The sequence below is a fragment of the Uranotaenia lowii genome, chromosome 2, assembly GCF_029784155.1.
Source record: "Uranotaenia lowii strain MFRU-FL chromosome 2, ASM2978415v1, whole genome shotgun sequence".
Taxonomy (NCBI): Eukaryota; Metazoa; Arthropoda; class Insecta; order Diptera; family Culicidae; genus Uranotaenia; species Uranotaenia lowii.
Genome location: NC_073692.1, coordinates 186,738,952 through 186,764,973, shown reverse-complemented (window position 1 = coordinate 186,764,973; position 26,022 = coordinate 186,738,952). Strand labels below are relative to the sequence as shown.

Genomic DNA, 26,022 nt, shown 5'->3' with positions numbered 1-26,022 from the left:
TATAGGCGTTTCGACACCGCTTTCGACAAGGGAATAGCAGCGCCGGATGAGAGCGAGATTCGGGAAGCGGTTTGCTTTTCCTATGTCACAAAAAACCATTTTGTTTCTAACAGGAATGTTGGATGGACGCAGTTGAATAATGGTGAGGCTATCACCGAACAGCCGTTCAAAGTGTTGATCGGTTGTTTGCAGTATCTGGCAACACCATCGAGACCAGATATTTGTGCAGGGGCTCACTGAGTAAAGTTACCAGAAAAGCCTAGCTGTAAGGCATAAGCAAGGCCTAAAGCGTATTCTTCGATACCTTTGAAGTACGATGGAGCTATCTTTGCGCCATAGCGCTACTGAGGATCAGTCAGCTGATGCGCTCACGAAGGCAATGCCGAGGGCAAGGCATGCGAAGCTGTTCAACATTCTCTATTTGCGCATTGGAGGGAGGTGTTGATACTTACTTCTGCAACAGAAGGAATCTGTTGTTCCTCCCGTGACGATCAAACACTCGTTTTGGTTCTGTCTCTTTGCTACATGCAATTCGTAATTGAAACAATATCATCGATGATTGCGGATGACTGGTGTTGATGAATCACGGTACAAATGTTTACATCATCATACGGCTAAATAAGACTACTCAAGTAAGGTTAGTGATATCATAATAGTAACAGTGTTGCCAGATATTCTGGGTAAAAGCTTATCAGTGGTAAAAGTATCAAAGTTTCCGGTTGAAGAATATGACAAGTAGAAAGTGATAAATAGCTATCGCTTATGTTATTAAGTAGTTGTTTAAGGGGTGGACGATAAAATTTGTTTAAAAATAAGTCTCTTCCATCACTGAAACCTGCGTTTTCAACAAGTATATATTGTACTACTGCATTGTTTACACACACAAAAAGAAATCCTCATAAACCGTCATAAGTAACCCAAAACTGACTGTTGAAAACGTTCGTTTTTTTACGGGTCATACTGCAGTGTTAGACAAAAGTGTACGAAGTCCATATGCATGTTTTCTTATGGTCGTTTTCGTCTAATTGAATTTTATTTTGAAGTATGCTTCGTCTCTTCTAGATATTATGCAAGACTGGTGACCAATCCCTCCTCAAAAGTATAAGTTTAAAAAGAAAGTGATAATTTTAGATTGTGTACTTAATTTCAAACAGTTCTGAGTAGAGATGTACCGAATAGTGGTATTCGGCGAACGGCCGAATACCGAATATTGACCTTTTCCACTATTCGGTCGAATATTCAGTCGAATATTCGGTCGAATATACCGTAGGGTTTTTAACGAAAATACAAAAGCGATTATTTAAATTTCCTTCTATTTCATCCATCTTAATGCTTTTCATATTTTTGAGTCGATTATTTTCAACCAGATGATGTATGACAAAATCTGTTTCAAATAGGGGTCTTTCTGATTTGAAAAAAAAATCACCAATAACTGAAATGACATCAGATGACTTGTCGCTTCAAGGGCGTTTATCACCAAAGAGATGAGTTCCTCTGAAATCTGGCATAAACACGTCGAAACTGGTGCCAAGCAATATGAATTTGCTTATTTGATATCGAATTGGATGAAAGTAGAATTTGATCAAGATATCTTCAAAATAGTTGATTAAAAGTACGTTGATTTTTCGCAGTCTGTGCTTTAACCTTGGGCAAATCAGGACAATTTTAGGATTTTTTTTTTTAAAACGGCAAATGTGAACAAAATCAAGGCCAGAAACATACAATAGGAAAATGAAAGAAAATAACTTGAAATTTAATATTTTCATTGAATTGCAGGAGCAGTACTAAAATCTTATCGATTGCATTAAACTAAAATTGATGTTCATTTTGGAATTGTTTAAAAATCGTTTTTGAACATAAAATCATGAAATTTTCAAAGAAAAATCAGAATTTTTTATTCGATTTAGCAGATTATTTGAATAAAGCCGGGAAAAATCCGGGAAGTTTTGAACAATATCTGAGCATCCTGGCAAGATTTGACTAATCTTGAATTCTTTATTGGATTTATGGGCAAGCCCGGGTATTTCAACAAAAATCTGGAATAAACTATTATCAAAGTATAAAGCAATATTTATCAGCATTCTCCTGTACGATCTACAGTGAAAGATACACGGATACACCTAAGATGCTTAACTGAAACCATAAGTTTCTGATGATTGTGGAGCTTTCTCATCATTACTATTCTATAAATTATCCAAATTCATTTGAAAAATTTCACAATTATGTTATTGTATAGATTTTAAAAATAAATATTCGGCCTATTCGGCCCATTTCGGCCGAATACTTAGCCCAGCTATTCGGTGAGCCGAATATTCGGCTTAACGGTTTTTTTGAGGTATTCGGGGCCGAGTATTCGGTTTATCTCTAGTTCTGAAGATTGTGATAAAGCTCATGAAATTTTTGCAACTAATGTTTCTGTTGATTTGTAAGTTACTGTTAAAACTTTTATCTCGTGTTTTTGATTATTGGTTTTGGGAAATTGCTATAATCGTATTACTTGCTACAAATTGGTAAAATATATTTATCCCCACTAAACGAATCATGATTTAGAATTCAGAATCTTACTGGACCACAAAATTTTCCTGAATAGCTTCTCATTTCTCATTTTCTTCTTGATTGATAGAAACCGGACCTACGAAATTTTATTGATAGATTCATGAATAAGGGCTTTCAAACATTGTTCATACAATTCTGATCTGAAATCAAGATTCGCAAATCGTATTTTATTGCACATTTCAGAATTTGTATAGAAAATCGGAAACATACTCAATGTTCAATTTTGGAATTCAGGTTCAGAATTCAGATGCCAAATTTTGATTTTAAATTAAAAAAAAAAGATTAAGCGTGCAAATGAGTTTTACAATCAACATAAAATTGTTGAGGAATTCAAGAGATAATTAACTTAAAAATTTGTGTGATTATTCAATTTTTAATAAAATTTAGTTTGAACACACAACTCAGCTGAAAATCAAAAATTAAATGTAGAATTTGAGTTAATTTGCTATGTTTTGCTTTACGCAAAACCACTAATTTTCCTTTTTTCAATAAAATCATCAACAGGATTTTCATTATGGAATTGATATTCACCTTAAAAATCTGCCCAAATTCTATATTTTCTCGGTGCATTGTTTAACATTATTAAAATTGCATTTTTCTTAAAGCCAAATTTAAAATTTCAATCATAAATTTGATTCAAGTTTAAATAAAGAAAATTTGATCCGAAAAATTGCGATCTCTTACATTTGAAAATTTTGTTTTTTTTTCACCAAAAGTTAGAATTTTTGAATTTGCAAAATTGTTTGGAAAATTGGGCTTGTTTGATTTGTGCATAGAATAAGTTGTTTTTTTAAATTAAAGGTTCTCTGAAAAAAAAAAATATATATTTTTCGCTCAAATCAAATAAGTTTGATCTTAAGCAAATTCAAAAATTGTATCCATCAATAAAAGCAAATTCCATATTTTGTAACTTGAAATTTCATTTTAAAAATTTAGATCACCTTTTAGGTTTAGGACAATTTTTCTGAAGTAGAGATTTCATACGAAATCTATTATTGTAAAAGTACTTAAAAATATATAATCATATAGTTGCGATAATAAATTGTTTTAATGTTTTTTTTGTGCATTATTGGGTACAATTCAAAGTTAAAGATAAGCCACCATTACTTCAATCATACTACTACAAATCCATGAAAAGAAATCAAAACTAGAAAATCGGAATGAAAACTTGAAATATAAAAAATGAAGGGCCCCCTTGAAATAATATCATATTTAGTTTTTGTCTCACAAAGTAAGCAGTGAAGGAGCTCTCTCACATGTTGCGAGTTGAAAATATCAAAATCTTCTGGACAAAACCTAATTCGAAGAAAATTAAGAAGAATATGAGGCAAAACACCTCAAATTTTTATTTTTTATCGAAACATATTAGTTACAATATTCTGTACAGAACAGGTAAAAAAGAAAAAAAACATATCCTTATTTTAATTACATTCAAACGTCTTGCACAACAATAATGTTTATTGTTACGTTAAGTTTCCAAGTTATGGTTTACTGCACTAAAATAGCAGAACATTTTCAACTGATTTTACCAAATTATTATCATCTACTGAAATGAATATCTTTAATTCAGCATATCATTTTCCAAATGATCATTCTCAAATTATCATAATAACGATCTGATAGTTGAGTTGCTATTTAGTATCATTGAGTGATTTTCTTAACATGAATATTTCTATGATTTTAATCTTATTTATTTCCACATTCATTTCATTGGGATTTTCAAGTCTTGTGTTGTTTTTTCAGTTACTGAAGTTCAGTTTCATAATTTTCGTGAAATTCAGGATCTTTGTTTAAGGTACTATACTCATTTGGTTCCTTATCTGATTTTTTTTTCTATGACAACTGATTCCATGTTTTAAACATTTTATCTTTATTCTCAATTTTTTTTCAACCGCTCATTTTTGCACTAATATCCCGTTGGCTTTAAGGGCATCGAATGAAGCTTTCGTCACATTAAGAATAACAATTTGATAAATAAAAATTTATCTGATTAAAATCACATTCAAAAACATCTCATGAAAAGATTTTTTTTTGTTTTTTCAAAGACATAGAATTAAAATTCACATTTGGTGCTATTTCTGCTTTTGCTCTGATTGTAACTTTGTATCTCTATTTTCAAATTTAATTCGTATTTTGTTTCTCAAAACTTGACTTGAAATTATGATTTGGATTTGAGAAACTGAATTTTGGTTCTGAATATAACGTACATTGAACTTTTGACAACATAAACTCTTATATCTGTATCTCTATGGAATGTTAATTTAATGATTATGTTTATTTTTTTTTTCTATGTTTCAAATCTTCATGATACTTACAAATTGTCACTAGATAAATATTTCTCGAATAAGCACAAACCAAACGATCAATAATGATATGAAAATCACTTAAAATATCTTTTTGGTCATTTTTTTTTTAAATAAGTTAATTTATGTTGGTGGAAAGGGTTTAAAATAATGAGAATTAAATTTTGCATTTTGCAGCTTAAATCAATGCTTTTATTTCTAAGAAATTTCTATACTCTTCCGCAATTTTTTCTCGTGATCGATTAACAATGTTTATTTAAATAAACCAGAAACTATTTTCTACGCTGACAACATGGCTATTTGAAGATAGTAAACTGAACTCATCTCCAGTTTTTTACACGTTTAAAAGGTTTTGTATTTTCTGGGTAGCATTTGAGAAAAAAATAAATAAATTATAGGGGCCCTCCGAGAAAAATTGCCCCTGCCCCCCGATGGCTTAATCCAGCCCGGCCCGCACTTCAACAATAGCTGGATCATTACATGTTGCAACATAACCTTTAAAAATGAAACATCTAACACCCAAGCCTTTATTCCTGACTTTCGGTTATTGTCGGCATAGTGAGAAGCCTCCAAATGAACTAAGCATCATAATTAGAATCAGCCTGATTCGAATTTGTTAGTTAAAGTCTGTTTCACATTGAATCTGGTCACATCTTTTCATTTACTGCAGCTCCCCTAGTTGTCACATCGCGAATCTATTGACAGTGTTTTGATCCGGATGGTTTGTTTACTTAGCGGTGAAAATTTCATCAAGATTGAAGCAGTCAGTCAAAAGTTATTGACGATGGAACGCGAAAGGCGAGAGCAAATTCTGCACACTCACGTAGAGAAACTGACGTGGTCAGGGGTAAAGATCGCGAAATTCCTAAAATATCCAAAATCGACTGTAAATTCGGTGCTGCAACGTTACCGGGAGACCCTTACGGTGGATCGAGCAAAATAAACCAGGCGTAAAAGTGGAACATATGACCGGAAGCTGCGAGCAAAGTAATTCGATCAGTTCACAATAATCCTGGAATCTCCTTACGTGATTTGGCGAAAAAGTTCAAGACGAACTACAGTACAGCTTGTCGAATTTGTTTGCGAGAAGGCTTGCAGTCGTATCATGCAAGCAAACACCCCAACAGGACGCTGAAACAAAACCTGGTTGTCAAAACCAGGGCAAGGAAGTTGTCCGAAAAAGTGTTGACCAAGTACAACGGATGCATTTTGATGAAAGACGAAACTTACGTCAAAATGGATTTTGGACAAATACCCGGTAATCAATTTTACCTTGCGAAGCGTAAGAAGAATGTTGCGGGTAGATTCAAGTTTGTTTTCGCAGATAAATTTGCTCGTAAGTTGATGATTTGGCAAGGGATCTGTAGTTGTGGGAAGAAGACTAAGATTTTCATCACTGGGGACACAATCAATGGAAATGTTTACAAAGAAGAATGTCTCCAGAAGAGGGTTTTGCCATTCATTCGGTCCCACAAAGGTCCGGTGAAGTTCTGGCCGGACCTGGCAAGCTGCCACTACAGCCGGGATGTCGTTAAATGGTATAAGAAGAACAAGATCGACTTTTTTTGAAAAAAGTATCAATCCACTAAACTGTCCGGTATTTGGTCCTATCGAAAAATATTGGGCAATAGTTTAGGGCAAACTGAAGAAATGTGGCAGAACCATGAAAAAACCCGCTCAAATGGAAAAGTGGTGGAACAAGATGGCGAATGAGGTTACCAGCAGTAATGTGCAGAAAATGATGGGTGGTATCAAAAAAAAGTTCGAAAATTCATCCGAAAAGCTGACAAATGATTTTTATGTATTTTGTTCCTTAAAGTGCAATAAAAACCCTACAAAATGACATTTTTCTTATGTTGTACGTTATTTCTTTGCGGAGAGATGATCTATTTTATCCGAAGAGATTCTATGTGAAACAGACCTTAGACTAACAAAACACTCATTAAAAAGACAGCTTGGAGGAACGAAATACTCTGAACACATCGAGGGGTGAATCGACCCAAGCTGAAACAGTATGAAAATAAACACAAGTTTTCCAAAAGCTCATGTTGTAAAACAAGCTGATAAAAAGATTAGTTCGGAATGTTGTATTTTTGCTCTATTATTGTAATCTAAGATATTTTTTTAAAAGTCAAAAAAAAGTTTTCTTACTAATGTTTGAAAACTCGAACCTCGTTAACCTGATATTATTGAGATAAAAAAACTAATGTTACGTAATTTCTCCTTAAACTTCAAGCATCCCAGCTGAAAAATGATCCATCCAGTCAGGATTGAGCCAAAGTCTGTCGACCACTATAAATCACACAGCATATTAATCTTTTCTGGTTGTACATTGTCGCATATCCTTTTCATAAACACGCACATTTCCGCTGAGTTTTCACCAGGCATGAAAAGCTCATTCTTTGACTGTTGTGAAGCTCTCCCGAAGCCAGAGGATGAAAAGAAAGAAAGAAAGATGAAAATCAACAACAACAGTGGAGAGAGAGATAAAAAAGTCAGAAAAACAAGCGTAGGCGGAAGGATGCTCCCGAAAAACAATCTCTTCCCCGCCTATTCTTTCCTGATTCTGTTTTGTCCCTTCTGAAATCCTATTTGAGATCATATTCATATACATAGCTTCTCATATGTACCTTCGTGTTTGAATGCGTTCCGGACTGTAGGTTCTATTCTTTTATTTCCTGTGTCGTTCCTATTTCTTCGGCTATCACTAGGTTGTTATCGGAAACGATACTTCTAGATAAGCACAGAGTGGGCTTCATTTTTAGCTTATCGTCAGTAGGAATTATCTACTTGTTTTGGGAAGTTAAGCTTCAATAATGAGCTGCGTATTGTTTATGTGATTCAAAGAAAACTAATTGAGTGTTACAAATTTTAATTCAATAAAAGACTTTTCGACAAAAAACTACGATTTTTAAAAACCTCTAAATTCTTATAAATCTTAGTTTCATTTAAGGAGTACTTAAAATTAACACTTCTTTTGAGGAATGTAGGACCATTGAAAATGAGTACCTACCTTTTTACTGGTTTAATCCTATTGATCCCAAACTGATTCACAGGGGTGTGGAACCCATAAGGGGAGCTCGGATTATTTTGACTTGAAATTCTTGTGCCAGTTCGCACTGTTTCGCTCGAGTGCAAAAATGTGATACTTCTTGATGTTGAGTAATGTCGTACGTAATTTTATTTGTTTCTACACACTGGATGACTGGCTGTCTGGTACAACTATATTTGCAGAATGATGATGAATGTGTTGTCGCTTCAGGATTTTTTTCCGATTCCCTCCATTCAGATACAAGAACGTTCTAGGAAAGGTTTGAAAGTTGGGTGAAAAACTGGGAGGAAAGCAGAAATCGAATGTGGCTCAGGGTGGTAGGATGATGATGTTGATAATGAAACAGCAACTCTTCATAGTAGAGCCAGAATGGTGGAAATATGATCAAATATCTCGACGAACCTCTCCGCACACATGAGGAATATTCTGCGAGCCGTAAAATAAACAATAGTAGGTATTTATATCCGTGTGTAGGAAGGGCCTTTTTTTCCTTCTCTTACAAAAGTATTTCGATTCTCTTGAGAGTAATGCTGAGCTGCATGGTGACAGAGGATCAGTTTAGCGCTGGGCCTTAATCGGATATGATGAGGATATTCAATTTCCAAACAATTTATTTTCATGGCGAAAAGCACATTAGACATTGGGTTTCGATGAACAAAAACAAAGGCACAAATGATTACTTACTGGAAATCTCATATGTCACTCAAAGTGTCTTGTCTCTCCAGCAGTGGAGAGGTTTAGGTAAACTAGTCAAGTTGTAGCTCTGTTATTCAGTTAACTTCATCGAGTTGAATTCGCTGCTAGATTCTACGACAGACAAAGCTCATTGTGCCCTGATCAATGATGTTCTGTTCGCTTCGAGTCAACAAGTTAAAGAAAAAACGCAGCATAAAATTGATAACAGTAATAAATCCAAAAATTAATGATGGTGAAAAATTGTGGAACAATATGTACATAATTTTGCAGTGCGTATCTTATGGATTAAGACGATTCAACGATCATAAGAGCTTATTTTTCGCTGCTTGAAAATCATGATAGATATGTTCGTCACTTGAGAACCTCGTTGGATTTCTTTATATTTCTGTAGAGATGTTGAGGAAATTTTTTTGCTGAAAAGTTAATGCTGTAGGAACTACAAAACTGTTCCTCGTGTATTTTTTTCTGAGAAAATACGTATTTCCTTACAACAGAGGGATGTCCAGTTTATCCCGGGTGCTCGTTATGCCCTTATCTCCCTTATGCTGAGAATATTATCAAATGTGGGCATGCACGGTCCTATGGGAGGGTGATCGTGGTGATGACACCTCCCCCCTCCCCTCAAGCTCCAAAAAATCGTTACAAAACATCCGCAAATACTCGAATTTCTATACAAACTTAATACTTTTCCTCATGCTTGGCATCGCTCCTCAGATTTGCCCGTTCAGAGTAAGAGCGTGTATTTTTTTCGCTGTGCTCTTCTCAAACGGAGAATCTTTAAAAAACGCTCTGTTACCTCCAGAGCGACCAAGCGTCCACCCAAGTGTGGGCAAGAGAAGCAAGCAAACTGATGAAGTGCGTTCTCGGAGCAGATAAATTCGTTCGCACTCGGACGAAAGTGAAGTTTTACAGAAAATTCGGTTTGTCTTCATCGGTTGCGTCTGGATCGATGTTTGGAAGTGCGTCAGAATTTACAATGCAGAACATAAATCTAACGGTACTAAATTAATAACGCCAAAGGTAGTTAAGATAGAATGCTGGTGTTTTCGACAACATTGCTCTGTAAAATAAAGCGCATATTTTGATATAAAATATAAAGTTTAGAAGTCCACCAATAGCGAGATATAAATCATAACTTTCTTGTTTAGCATTTTAGAGCTTAAGTTTCTTCTACAAAGTTATTTATTTCAACAAAATACACAACTTTGCTTAACATATCAAAGTTCTACAATCTTAACCCAAGGAGATACGGTTGAATTAAAAAAAAATACTTGAAAAATGCTCTACATAAAGTTATTGTTATTATCGCGCTATTTTTAAATCTCTCGCCTTTAAATTTTATATCAAAATATGCGAATTAACTACTTTGCCCAAAACACCTATCTTTTCATTCCTGAGCGAGTTCCTCTAGATTGATGTTCTGCACCAGGACAAATGATTAGCTACGATAGCTTTCTTCGGTCAAAAAATAACAAAAGCGTAGCGGTTAAGGAAGATAAATCCTAAATTTTAATATTTGTGAAAGTTTTGAAGTTTTATTACTTAAATTTGTCCCAGATTCTTGCGTAATGTTCACGGTTTGTTTGAAAGGCAAAGATTTTTGGATAATTATAGTAAATGTTACTTTTCGAATTGCTGCTTTTGTAAATTAATGCTTCCCACGTACGATATTAAAAGTACATAAACCTAAGTATACAGCAATTTGCGGATGCCCGAATATTGTGAAAAAACTACTTGGATTTTACCCAGTTTTATCCACATGATTTGGAAAATGAAACAAGAAAATCGAATTCAGTTTAAAATTGTTTGTGAAAAATTGGATTTGTGAAAGTTTATTTCATCAAATATCAAACCAAAACTTTCCTTCGTATGCTTTAAACATAAATTTGACACTGCTGATGTGTTGCGACAAAAAAAATGTAAGTCGTTTTTCTTCACTTGATGAATGTCTGGAATTTTCTCAGATTTGGTTTTCACCATGTTTTTCAAATAATTTGCCAGGAAGTGCCCGGCCCGGCTACGTACAAAAATAGTTCATACATTAACCTACATTAGACCTCTTCAACTGATGCACTGTTCCGCACCGCGGCTTTTTTTGAAGAAAACATCCCTGCATTGAAATCTTTCTGGCTTGATACACTGAGCGACGCAGCAGCGTCGCTAGAGCACAATTTTCTAGCCAGCTCCTTCTCTTTTCTTTAGAGCGAGCGACGTCCACCCGACCGTCAGAGCAACCGCAATCGGGCGCACTCGGCAAAAAGATAAGTGAACGTTGATCGGTTGAGCAGTGCACTCGAAAACCGAAATGATAAAAGTGTATTTCGTTCTCTGCTCTGTTCTGTTTGCGAGGTGTTGGACAAGCATGACTTTTCCTAGTAGATGTGCTCTTAAATTATCAAAAATTTTCCACTCCATGGGAGTGTTTGTTCAGCGAAATAGTTTTTTTTAATCACTTAAATGCTCAAGATTGAAAAAAAGTCAGTCCACCAAACTTAAGCAGCTGTAACTTGCAATTACCTGGACTTTTTGTTGTTGTTGAATTACTTAGAGTGTTGACTTTGAATTTCCTGATCACTCAGAAATGAAAATAATTAGTTTTCAGGTATTTGGTTATTTCTCTGACGATAATGAACTGAAATCACTAAAAAATAATGACTCACGATCATTTCTAGACAAGAAACGATCCAATGCATAAAATTTAATAATCGCGAGATATTTCTTTCCCAAACAAACGCTTTGTCTTTTGTCGTTTGAGTCTCTGTTAACCAGTTTGTGAGAACGTGCTAGATTTGTCAGTTGCTACATGGTCTTCAACTTGACTGCATGTTGGTTCCATCCTTTGTGGAAATGTTTTTAAATAATATTGTATAAGCATGGAATCAGCAGCAAGTCATGATAAACAGGAAAAATATGCCTGTTTTGCATGTTAAGGTCAATAATGCACATTGACCATAGACCTTGTACGAAAATCAAATGATTTTCGTTTGATTTTGTTTGGCTAGTTCTGCTTTAAGCGTTTGTTATAAGCTCCGGCTAAACTTTTTTTCCCAACCATTAGATGTCACTTCCGAATAGTTCCAATGCATAAAATTTAATAACCGAGATATTTCTCGGCGAGAAATATCCCAATAATTACACCCAGAGAAATAACTCTGTGAGTGGGCACGGTAAAGCGTGGAAATACATGAAAAATAATATTTTTATTTTTTTTTCATTTCTGAGTGATCATATATCTACTATTCATTCGAGCTAGTTAATTTAATGATAGGACAACTTTTTTTAATTGTCACTAATTTTCTTTTAATGCCTGAATTTACTGATTCATTATTTATGTTTTATTTACTGACAAATTTGAAAAAGTTAAATTGTGGGAGGAGTGGAGGGGGTGGTAAAAATGGATTTAACACTGAAATATGTTTGTACTTGAAATATTTTTTTGCTGACCACTTACATTTATCGCTTTCACCTTCTAGTTTGATTTTTATTCGCTCAGATGGAAAAAAAGAAAACAAAAAGAATCCTTAAACTTTATTCGTGGTGAATAATGTTATTTGTTATTTTCTTAAATTTTCAGAAATTTGTTGGATTTTACAGACATATGTCATTCCAAGAAGTGAAATAAGACCGTTGGTATTAAAATGTTAAATCGCTTTTTAAATTTTAATTTTTGGCTTTTTACGCTTGGATCTCAATCAAACAACTTATTTTTCGAAATACCCGACGTTTCGACCATTTTTTGTGGTCTTTCTCAAGGGAACTGGAAGTTTATTTGAACATTTAGTTTTGAGCATTGTTAGTGGACTATACTAAAGTGTGTAAACTCACTTATCTGTCTGCTGTTATTGTCAATATCGTTTTTTTCCAACGGCTAGGTGTCCAGTATTTGCAGCTCTGTGGGGGGTATTGTTGTTTTTAACATTTGAATCATATTTATAAATTTATCATCTTACAATTTTAACCGGAAAGAAAAGATTATTTTTCATCCGATTTCCTATGGTCGCACTTTAACGAACTTTTTGAACTATGGATGTTTTGTTATGTGGATTGTGTGGGTATTGTTTGGGGTTGAGCTCAAGGCGGGTAAAGCTTCAGGTGTGTTCTTATACCAATGCACGGAATCGTCCATCTTGTGACAGGCAATCGTAATCGTAGGCATGGTAGGCGAACAATTCGCTGTCAAAAAGCGCTCCGTCTCCGCCCCCCCCCCCCCAATGAGAAACTTTTGGTACCCCTTGCCTACTTTTCCTCAATATGCACCCACCCTACTGGAGGCACTCTGGTTGAGCTTTCTGAGTTGGTAAGTGGGATTTGAATTGGTGTAGTGTGTGAGTTTAGAGTATTCTTTATGTTATTGCTATTGCTGGTTGGTTGTTTTGGTTTTACGGATTGTGATATGCCTGTGTATGTTGCACTTAATCTAGCTGTATCTATCCTGTAGTTTACGGTATTTTCTGTGTTGGTGATATGACACATCTCCAATACACGCAATGTTGATGTGTTTTGCGCTCTATCTACGATTTTGGCTCTGTTGTGGTCGAATCGATGTTGCGTGTTTATAACATGATCCGTCATAGCTGTGGTATCTCCTCTTTTTTATTTCGGCGGTGTTGGTGACTCCGGTGTCCAATACTTTTTCATATCGGTTGATATCGGACTTGTGACCATACATAAATCACTTTTATATAAGGAAATCAATATTGTAGTCAAATTCTTCATTGGAGTTATCAGTTTTCCAGTAGGCATTTAAGAAACATTTGACTTCAATTGGCATTCTTACTTTCTAGTCTTTCTTTTTAACATAATCACTTTTCCACAAAACAAATTCAATCGAAATACATAAAAAGTGTTGATGCTGCATGAAAACCATGTTTGATGAAGTTTCGGGCAACGCAATATTTTCAAAATCCAAGGAGAATCATCAGGACAAAATATTCTTATAAAAATTTTATTTAAGAATAAATTGCTAAACCATATCTGAAATTCAAGTTAAGATTGGAAATTCTTTATTTTTTCATTTGTTTACAGTTGGTTTATTGAGATCTTTTAAACTGTCAGATGTCTAAAGGGTCAAGCTTAACTCATCCCAAAATCTAATGCAATCCTATTTTCACTTGCGTTTACAAGGAAATTATGATATGATTATAAAATATGAATTGAAGTTCTGAATCACAGTACAGATTTCATTACACGAATTTATTCCAACTTCAATTTGCCAGGAGTTTCAATTTTGAAAATTTTCTCAAGATTTCTAATTTCTAGTTGATGCGTTAAATCAAAAGAAATTCTAGCAACAATAAATCATAAGAAAAGATTGTGTGTTTGTAACTTTAGCATTCCCTATAAGTCTTTGATGCCAAATAAGAATAAAAAGTATTTACGAAAGCTGTTTCAATAAGAAGGTGTTTTGATAGAGATTAGAATTCATGTCAATATTTCAAAGTAATTAAGGAACACTGAATGCAAATTTGTATTTTTTCTATCAGCTCTTGTTTCCGGTATAACTATTGAAAATACAAAAGAAAAATTCATTGAAAAAATTTGTATACTTTTTAGCAAAAGTGTAAAATATGAAATAGATTAAGAAAAAAAGAGTTTAGCTCAATGATCAATTTTACCGAAGCGTGAGTTCTGGACAAAAAAAAATAGTAAAAGTAAATCTGTGCCCCCCGTTTTATAAAATACGGCAATTTTGAAAACATTTTAAAAGAAAATCAATCTTGGATATTTTTTTTTATGCTTTTCAGCCTTTACCATTTTTGTGAAATAGATGAAAGTTTTTAGTATCAAATACTTAACTAAACAAACTTTCCTTTTGCGATGTTTGCGATAGTTATTATGTTATCTATTCAATTTTAAGAAGGCTAATGTTAATTTTGTTTTTCAAATCGTTGTTTCTTCACAACAAAGTTAGGTTAACAAAATCTGTATCGTTTATTCCGGGAATTTGCCACTTTGTGACATCGTAAATTTGTACCGATTTCATTCGTTTAAGTACAATAAAAAATGAAAATTTTGTATGATAACTTGAATCCCAGAGCAAATGAATTTGAATTAAGTTCCAGAAGCTTCATATTTCAGAAACTGTTTTTGATAATCATGATTTCAACTAAATTTATATTTAGAGTCTTGATTTTTGTATTAAGAAATGGAAATATCTAAACCAGAATTTTCAACGAGAGTTATGTTTCAAAATTTGAAAATAAAAAAACGAAATTTCCTATCTCTTTTCAGTAAAATTCTCTAAGGAAGAATATAATAACCGTTAGTTATGTAGTTATGTTTGTTAATTAGCTTATGGGCCATATCTGTGAAAATAATAGAATATCAGAGCTTTCACACCAGTTTGAAATTCATGGACATAATAAGAGGGCCTAAATTGCTGCCTTATGAAACCCCAGACTTTGGAATAAAATCAGGAGATTCTGTAGAACCGATTCTTACAGCTAATCAGCGATTCGTTAGATAGCTTTTGATCCAAGCTCATAGTCGTTCAGATTATCCCAAAAGTTGCAATTTTTCAGGAGAATATCGTGATTCACTGAATCGAATGAATGCCAAAATATCAGTATAAACTGCATCAATTTGTATTTCGTTTCTGAATCAGGCAATATGATGTAAATTCGTCGTTACCGAACGTTTGTGGAAAAATCCGACTGGCAGAAAAAATTACATAATTAAGGATCCTTTCCAATACCTTCTAGCAGGAAGCTAGTGATGAGACACCACGGTAGTTGAGAATATTCTGCTTGTCGCCATTTCTTATGGTCTGGGCTAATAAATAATCTTTTCCAGATGTCAGGGATTGTTGCAATTCTAGGGACAGGTTAAATATGTGAGTAATCGGTTTCACATGAAAAGTGCACTTATTGAGAGTAGTATATTTCAGTTTAATAATGACTTCTGAAGTCGTTAACAATCGTTACTGCGAATCGCAATTCCTACCAAATAAGTAAACGATCGTAAAAATGGTTGCTTAAAGTCGGTATGAGTCGGATATGTTGCAGATTCTTAAGACGATTTCGCTCAATTTGTTCTCCCACGCGGGCTTCAAGTGAGAAAACATCTTTGTTGATCTCTCTGCGACAGGAAATGCAACAAGATTTCTAAAAATCATATGGTGTATTTAAGAGAATTATCTAATAAAAAGAAGCAGCAACAATATATGCGTTGCTGGAAACGGTTTACGTGCATTGGGAACATGAAATTGCGCTATATTTGATTCTTCTTTAAGTTTGGTGTCTAATATCGTCGAATAAGGTGTCAAATATCGTCTTATTCGTATAGATCTTAGACAGAAGTTCAAAATATGTTTGTATATAGCTTCCACGTTGGTAGGTGGAGGCAATTTCACCATCTTTTATTTCTTCTATATTTCTACCCATGTATAAAATTTAATTATCTATCTCTACTAAAAAGGACATCCGATAAATTAAATAACAAACATACATTACGGTGACTAATCTCTGCATGAATTTTTCCAAACATAATTTTGTATCCGAAATTATTGCTTTAAATTTTTTTATTCATGATTTCCTAAAATCTGCCAAAATAAATGTTTAACTAGAATAAAATTCCGGATTAGGTACCTTAGAGCTACCGGAAGTGTTGTGTTTAATTTTGCACAATATAGAATCATCGATAACAATACTGACTGGACACTCGATTTTGTTGGTTGGATATTTTTTTCAGTAGTACGCAATATCGATTCCAGAGTGCGCATCGATCGTTCCGGTGAAATGCTATCCCAGTTGGAAAGTGCCACCCAACTTTTAAGGAAAAATAAGCAACTTCGACAATACAATAGACGACGATAGGTGGAAAAACTAGACAGAAAATTATCAGAATTTTGTTCTAAGTGTCATGTCAGTGTGATCAGTAAATCTGCCTGAAATGATTCTGAGTTGACTTGTTTTCCGTTTAAACTAAATGATGTTGTGGTTTGTCTTTTTATATACCTATAATGAATTTCAATCACCTTATGTTTGATTAACATAACACATATTATTTTCTATACTTTCTATTCAAAGGTAAAATTCTTATTTTCATCTTAATTGATTGATGATTTGGAAAGCAAGAAAACACTGAGAATCATTGCTGCCGGTATCCTTAGTCCGGAAGAAGGATGAAGTTTTTTTATATGCATACACTGCCTGGAATGATTCTCAGTTTATTTGTTTACCATTTATATTATATGTTGATATGGTTGGTCATTTGAAATATTAATTTTTGAATAAATTTATCTGAGATTATTTTTCACACTTTGCTTATTTAGAATTTTTCGATGACTAGGAAAACAAAAATTGCAAAATTTTTGTAACCCCGCAAGAAGGAGTGTCATGTCAGTGTGATCAATTGTATATTCAATAAATTTATAACATTTGACTTATGTTTCTTTATAAAACACACTAGCTGCAAACGAAAAAATGAAATTTCTCGTGATTGGTCCGCAATGTATCGGATAATTATGACATTTTATTCTACCCGAATCCCTTCTATGTCAAACTAACTTGTTCATTTCTCAAGTATTTGAAAAAAAAAATGGGTGCACTATCTATCTTTATCTATCTATAGCTCAACTGAAAAGAAGGGAGAAGTATTAAATAATCAAACCTTGTATCAATTCATCCTCATGCCAAATGTGGACCCTACTCACAGTGGTCCGAAGTGTAAATTTGTGCTCATTGCATATACATTATTCGTTTTAAATTGTTTACTAGGTGAACTCGAAAGACTTTTCAAGTTTAATAGGCTCTATAAGAAAAAAAAAAGTTTTTTTTCATTTATTCCCCTGTAAGTGAAATAGAAATTCTGACTTCTAAACCTTTGGTCCAATCTCTTTGGAGTCTTGGTCAAACATCTTCGAAATACAATTTAATGAACTTTGTCTTGAATTTTGAGTTTCTAAAACATGCATACTTCGAGTAACAGTGTTAGATATGAAAATAACCTTAAGAACATACGATTTTTCATCATACACACCAAAAAATTTATAAAATTACTCGAGACAGAAACGCTTGAAGACCTAATTATGTTTCACCCTAATTAGGAATTGATTTAATTTCACATCATTTTCAATCTAAAGTTACAAACACCCAAGCTTTCGGACCATAATTTTCGAAAGACTTAACTGTATCATGATCTAATTCATTAAAGATGTAATTTTCAATCACATTGAATATAAACTTATAAAAGGGACCTAAATTTAAATTTAAGAAGATGTAAAAATATGTGCGAGGTAACAATTTGGCAAACTTGCGAAAAAAACAGAAACAAAACAAATAAAAGCAAGTGCATTGCAGAAAGTGTTCTTTCGGGTGAAAAAGTCGATTCCCTCTTGTTGTGATTAACACAAATATGATTCGAACAAAGAGATGGTGGCTCGATTGCACAAACAAAAACTGCACGGAACATTGCAAGCAGAAACGAAACCACAAGTGGATAGTTTGCGCAGTAAGTTTTCTGATTTAAGCTTTGTCTGTCGGAACAGTGTTTGTTCCAATATTGTATTATTTTGCAGGTTCTTTGGTACTACCTCTTAATAAATTAAGGTCCGCAAGAGTCCTATCGGTTATTCATGATTAACATCGAAGATTGCATAAACACGGAAAAAGTTTTAAGTTTATTCGGGTTTTGTTGCTGATAGTTCGCATCAGTTGCATTGTAAGTGAAATAATCTTTTAAAATGGCGTCTTAGCGCAAAATTGTATCAAAAACAATTGTTCAGTTCAGTTAAGTGACTATTCATTTGGTTTTTCAATTTTCACAGCATCATTTTTAATGGATCCACGGAAAACTGCTTCGAAAATAAACTTCTCACAGTTTTTGAAATGGATTTAATGGAGACAGAACCCGACCAATCAGCATTAACGAGTAAGTTCTATATGGCTTTAAAACTTGTAGAAGTTAAAAGAATTGGAAAAGAAAAACAGTTCCACAAAAAATCTAGGATAATTGAAGCCATCACATTAAAACTTGAGTAGAAATAAAATGGTTTATTATTATTATTAACCATAAAACTACTATCTACAAGCACAATCAACACTGAGCAGCAAATCAAAAGCCGCTAGTTTTTTCATCGAAGCATAACAAAAATGTATGCCTACAAATCTCTATTTCCTGTAAAATACGATGATGTGGAACATGTGTACTCGTTCAATATAAGCAATCACCAACTCTTTTAATTGAAGTTGCAGTTCAGTTTAGATGTTTCACAAAATCACTTCGATTAATAATGTTATGAACGACAGCCGAGCCGGATCAGCGAAGGGATGAGTCATCCGCGAAGATGAAAATTCCGTAAAAAAGAAAAAAAACGACAGCTGGATCAGTATCGTACAACTTCGAGGTACTGGGATACTTATGGTGGAAATAACATTCAGGTACAACGTGTAAATCATGTTTCTATTCTACATCCCTAATTTTTTTTCTGGCACTCATTTCCAGGAGATCCACAAGACGACCAGGTGGATCACAACCCGAAATTCCGGGTGAACTGACCGCATAACATCGCTAGCTAGTGAGTAGGTACCGTAAACATTCTTGACTTTTCGGAACCAGTTTTGATAACACGACGATAAGGCTTAAGGAATAGTTATCAAAACTTTTGAAACATCGCCGATTCTCTGAAAATAGAAAAAAGTTCCAATAGTTCCTATCAGCTGCAATTATGCATTTCAACGAATCGAAACTTACCTGTTAATTCCAAAAGAATACTGGTAATAACAAAGTTTGTCGTCAACATTATGATTCAATTACACAATAGCTTTTTAAACGAATTAGTTAGGAGATATTTTCTTTATCAAACCCAATGGAATGGTTTTTGTTGCGACAGCAGAGCAACACGCTCAATATGCTTTCAAAACTCTGGTTTGGCAAAACTTTACAACAACAAACAAAACTCAAAAATATGTTTAAACAATTCTTCGACACCAACCACAAACTTTCAGTATGAATGGAAAACAGTAATGGGCTATTTTGCTATCGCATGTCAATATTCATAACCACAGTATACTAATAAATGACTTGTGGTTATGAATATTTACTGGTAACAGCAAGTTCTTACAATTGATATAAGGCTGTTTGCCTCAAATGATTATTTAAACATATTTTTGAGTTTCAGCTCTCAGCATGATTAAATTGGGTTTTTCCAAACCAAAGTTTTGTAAACATCTTGACCGTGTTGCTCGCTGTCATCACAAATCACAACAAACAACATTCTAGAGCTAGTCTCGAAAATATTTTGAAACGAATCCTAATTTTTGCTGCATTTGAAAGAACCGAGTAAATTACCAATTATGTTGCTAAAAAACCTGATAATGGCTGAACCGATGGATGCTGGGATTACCAGGTAAGCGTAGACCTAAGTGTTATTACTGAATTATTTCATAGGAACTAATATCTTGTTTCAGAAAATTTGCACAAGACTCAAGAGCCGGAAACGTTTACCGGCAAGACAAAAATTATAACATACCTATTTGCCAGTATAGTAATGCTGTGGTTTCAACTCAAACAGATGAGCTGACGAAGATTATTTGTTTATCAGCTACGCAGACAAATGTCGCTACAGCCGCGAGTCCCTTTTAAACGGTTGGTTTAGTCATAGATGATTACTACTGTAGAAGATTTTGGTTATGCTGTGCAATTGTTGTTTCAACATCAGAAAGAATGTGGAATAATGTGAATTTTGAAAAAGCATTTAGTCTGTTTCAAACAAAATCAATCCAGTTGGTTCTATTAGTCATCATGATTGAAATTATTAAATTATAATAAAAATCTTTGAAAAGCTTTTCCAATTCCAACCAAACTGCTTATATCTATTTTAGAAAATGAAAGATATTCAATAATTATCAGTGACGATATTGGAATTCCCACTTTCTTATGTTTCATCTAAAGTTATTTTTTGGTGTTCTCACCCAGGTAGGTAGATCGTGCAGTTCTGCACAGAGTTTTTTCAACGCAGAGAACTACAGTTCAAAATGGAAAAAATGCCTCAAATATATACCAGGAAGCCATTCTATGAAGTATAAAGTTTAAGTTGATAAGAACCCTTTTTATTTATCTTATACGTCTCATTTCCAGAAAAAATACAAGGAAAAATGTATAATCTAAGTGAATAGTCAATAATATATTTTCTATGTGAATCGAAATTTGAAATTGGAAAATATTAAATACAATGTGCTATTAACATATCATTCATATACCTTCTAAATGGAGAATACCAACCCTATTATATATTCTATTTGCTAACATTTTTTGTTATTTTTTCACATATCTTGGTGATATTAGAATGCTTGTAATTTTTGTCAATTAGGTACATTCGATGCTGACCACGCCGTTACGGCTAAATAATAGTCCAGCGCGTGCCAAATTTAAAGTATACAAACGCAGCTCCAAGACTTATGGAAACGGTTCCACCAAATACATTCAAAAGCGAAACAGTCGGTATTCCCCAAACAATTCAAGTTTCCGATTAGTTGAATAAGTTTTTAAATGTTTTATCAACACAGTCGATAACATAAAAATATGTAAAATTTAGTTCATGAAAGGTTAATAAAAAGATTTTATAATCCATTCTCTGAATTGAACCACTTGAAAATTTGGTAAGTGCTAACCGCCTTTATTCATTCGATATCGGGAAAAGTCGGGTTAAAGATGCAAGCTGGTGTGCCTCTAAAATTGTGTCTCCGAAAGCCCCTATGACTAAAAATACAAACGACGCTGAATCAAAGCAATCGAAAGATTTTTTTTATTCAACAACGTTATAAGCTAAGTTCAGATACCGGTATTTCGATAGCAACTTGTGGCAACTTACTATGTTTATCAGTGAGCGTTTTCGATTGAAAATGCTCACTGAAGAAGATAGTAAGTTGCTATCGAAATGCCGATATCTGAACTTTTCTAATACTGTGGTTAAATTAAAAGGAATTTTTTGATTGCTTTGATTCAGTAGAATTATTCACATATTAGAATGTACCATGCAATATTATATCATCAATGATCTAAATTTATGGCAAAAACGATGCTACGCTTTTGTGCGTCCTACTTGACGTAAATTTACATCATTGATGATGTAATATTATGTCGAATGTGCTATTCAATTATAGCCGGAAATTTTATGTCTTCAAGCGTTTCTGTATTTTCCAGTGTAATTTTATGTCAAAAGTGATGCTTCTTTTTTGTGCATCCTTTTTGACATAAATTTACACCAAAAAATTAATAGTGTGTAACTTTTTAGCGGTAATTTTTAAATTTTCAAAATGTTTAAATAAGTTTTTTCAATATCTATTATAGTTGAACATATCAGCGTTTAGATATACATATATTGAGAAAAAAAAATCGTAAAAATAGTATTATTTGGGTCTCAATTTCACGAACACTGGAAAACTTTTAGCAGTTCGCACTGTATGCAAATTGATCATCAAAGTTTCGTCTATAAAACACTAGGTTAAACTCGTTTAAATCCACTAATACTTAGCCGCTGACCGGGGCCTAGAGGATAGCGTCTGCTGAGCCAGAGGTCATGAGATCAAATCTCAGACACGGCATACATATGTAGAACTCTTCCTGTAGACTGGTGTTGTAAGTATAACTGTAACTTAACCATCAAATGATAGAAAATCACACTTGAAAACTATTGATGAATTTGAATAGCTAAAACTGGGAAATATTCGCATACTGTAAGCTATCATTATTTTCTGCCCAACTCACAAGCTCCGTAGCACGCCTTTTGAACCAATTGACATATCTTCGTATTCATCCTAGATAAACCATCTCATAATATTCCAAACCCATTTTCCATTCTTATGCCAAAAAAACTGCATTCATCCGCCCCACAACAAAACAAGCAAAATCCATCAAAAACCATCCCAAAAACTAGTGGCAACAATTATCACTTACCATGTTTGTCCTTCTCGTGTGTCAGCTTGCCGGCTGCTGCATTAATGATTAACACCAGTTTGCAGCATAAAACATTTACGAAACCATTAAATTTCATTTTTCGGTTTTGTCCAGGCTTCGCACTTGACTCGTTTCTGTGTATCGATGTGTAGCTGTGTATTTGCGTGTATGTGTTTTGTTGTTCGACTTTTTGTCGGCACAAAAAAAGAAAATCCTGGTCCGGTCCGTTTTTTGGCACAAACACAAATACAAACATGCATTCATAGAAATGCAACGGGACACCTGGCCGAAAAAATCAACTACATCGCACAGGGCTTCTGGATTTCGACCGTCCTTCGTTACTATCGATGGAATGATTATACAGTTGCAAATTTTACACCGGATGTCTGTTGGCTTTCGGGAAAAACCTCAGACCAGATATGTACTGTCAGCGATCGGATGATGGAGTTACTGCATTTGCATCCGGGTTTTTCAGAGTCGGCGGAATAGTTGAGGTCGATTAGCCGCGATGTGGTGCTCTGTTGGTAGTTATTATTAACGCGGCTTATCCAGTTGGAAGCTTCATTCAGATTGGCAGCATCAATTTGGAGTCATGAAATCTGAAATTGACACGGAAAAATATCGTTAAATTTTGAATAAGATTTATTTTTAATATACATAGTTTGGTAATAAGAGACACCCATAAAATACATAAAACTCCTGAAGGAGAATAAAATTTCAATCCGTAAGTATTTAAAATCAGAAACAAGTCAAGAAGTGAAGTTCAAGAAAAAGATTTGGGGAGTTTGGGGATACTTGATCCTTTTTTTTTATTTTCATCATATCTTTTTGGATTTTCTAACAGGGTGTAAATTAAAGGTTATATAATCATAAAACTAAAACGATACATGAACTCGGAGATGAACTAGAAGCACTAGTGGGACATAAAAACACGTTTTTTTTTAAAGTTACATGAGACTTGATCCTTTACTGAAGGAAACTTAAGCCTTAATTCAGGGTGTCCTGACCCTAGGCAAAAACCTAGTAAAATTCGAAGATTCCGTTGACTCTTTATTGCCATATTAGTTCTCTTTTCACAGTTTGTAAGTATCAAACAGCGAGAATTTTAAAAGTCTGTCTACTATCCTGGTTTCATTGCATACTTTAAGGCGCAATTTTCTAGTATTTAGATAAATATAGTATTTTAGTCCAATTTAACAGATAATTACTGGATAAACATTAGTTATTGGACAGATATTTGTAACTTCATGATAACCAATGATCACGATCCATTCAGAAGAAAAATATATCTTTTTGGACTCTAGGGATCAATTGTACCCATATCATACATTTTGGTAAACTTCTTTTTTTTTAATTTTTCAAACAAAGTTCAGTAACTCGAAAAATATTTTTTTTTAATTTGTTGCGATTACAGGATAAATGATTTGTTCTATTTCACACATTTTTCTGAAACATTTGATATTTGCAAGACATTTCTGTTTCGAGATATAGCAAAGGAATCAAGTATCCTCAGGAATCAAGTATCCTGATTCTGATAACATTTTTCTTTTAAATTTGTTTAAAGAACGCAAGCGCTTTAATGAAGGGCTCCAAAAATAATGCACACTTTGTGCGCAAATTAAGGAGTAAATCACAAAACAGAAAGCAAACGAAATAAAAAACAAAGATCTATTGTTAGATCTTCAGGAATAGATCTGAATTTCTAAATGTTAACAGATTTAATATGCAAAAATGACTTGTAACGGTTTAAATCAATCATTTTTAATTGGTTCAGTTATATACAAACATCAAAGGTTGACGTTATTTTACGCGTGATATTCATAAGTATTTTTTGCTGAAATACAAACGCAAGTTGGGGAAAGTGTTACAAACAATGTATAAATTGAAAATTTTTATTTTTTTTATACTTTTTAATTATTCATTTTTAAGCTTTTTTTACATAAATAGTTTTACGAGTAAAATAGAAACATTTGGAAATCGAGAATTCCAAGAGTAGGCGTTGCCGGAGTGAAATGTCGAAAATTTTCTTCCGAAGAAATTTTTTCTATTAATTTACCCGAAAAAATAGAAAAAATTGTAATTATTTGTTCAAGTGAAGTGCCTTTTACTAATCTCAAGTTAAGGGAAATATATAAAGTAAAATTTCTCCGGATGCTTCTTTTTTATGCTTATATAAGGTTTTACAACAATTTTGAATAGTTTGAAATAAAAATTTGAAATAAAAAAGTGACAAAAAAACCGTTCGATTTAGGCAACATTCGATTTTGGCAACATAAAATTTACGGGCGTGTTGCCAAAAACGAACGGGGTCTGTACTGTTTTTGGAAACTGTCTCAACTTTAAACTGAATTTAAGTCATATAAACTCAATGTTAACATTTTGTCAAAACGATACAACGAAGGATTCGTTCACGTTCTATTGAATGAGATTAAAAAAATTCTTTATTTCATAAGATGGCTGATTAAAATGTACATGTTTTTGAAGGGATGATCCCATACTTTTGGACGGAAGAGTAGGGGAGAGGTGGGCTATATGCGCATATTAAATAACTTAAACTATATGCACATGAGCGGACATCTGTTTTATAAACGTTAGAGCAATTTTTCTGTTAGAATTCCTTACAGTTTTTGCGAAAATAATTTTATAGTGAAGGTAGTCAAAATAGCCGATTTCCGAAACCGGCGGGCTAAATGCGCATAATTATGTTTTAAGCTATATTTCATTTACACTTGCAATATTTTGATATCATTTAATTGAAAATGGTAGAAACGTATGTTAAGCATACGTCAAGGCTGAAATTTTGTCGAAATTTTAGTTTTCACTAGTTCTTTTGCAATACACATAGTTAGGGATGCCATATGGCCATATTTCATGGTGATATTTTGTTCATATCGTATTTTTATCGGATCAGTATTAAGCATTTCTATTTTCACTCTATGATTGTGATTAGGTCGTAAATTTATTGTTTCAATGATAAAAAGTAAAAAATTTACAAAACTTATCTGTTTTTCCTTGATATAGGCATTTAACCTGCCTGATATGGGCATTCAAAACCTGTCTCTTATTCAAATACCTGATCATTTACAACTTTGCCAAAAGCTTCAATTTGTTGGATTTTCTCAACTTTATATAGTAATTATATTTTTTCGTGCCATGTGTCAAAAGCGTATTCTCCTCAAACTGCTCTGATTAAACTTGTTGAATCTCCAGCGATATTGTTAATCGGCTATATGCGCATATTACCCAATATGCGCATTTAGGAACACTCCCCCTATAAATATATGAGAAATCTCAAATTAAACAAAAGTATCTGCAAGTTTGTTTTCTAAGGTTATATTATTTTTAAATAAAAGTTAACTTCGAACAACTTTCTCCTTAACTAAGAATCTCAAAAATGAAACATTCAGAAATGTATGAAGTTTTTAAACAAATATTAAAGTGATTTTAGTAAAATATCTACATTTGTTCTTTAAAATTCTGAAAAAATTACAAAGTTAATGAACTGAAAATATGTTTTTC

The 26,022-nt window shown here is 33.4% G+C and overlaps 1 protein-coding gene across 2 annotated transcripts in view; it reads right to left on the bottom strand.

Annotated features, from left to right (window-relative positions):
- LOC129749338 (nephrin-like) overlaps nucleotides 1-26,022 on the bottom strand; it is a 475,038-nt gene that overhangs the window by 305,418 nt on the left and 143,598 nt on the right. For both annotated transcript variants that reach the window (XM_055744277.1, XM_055744276.1), the window contains exon 2: nucleotides 22,504-23,102. In XM_055744277.1, the coding sequence (XP_055600252.1) occupies nucleotides 22,504-22,759 (256 nt within the window). In that variant the 5' untranslated portion in view covers nucleotides 22,760-23,102. The remainder of the gene's footprint in view (nucleotides 1-22,503; nucleotides 23,103-26,022) is intronic.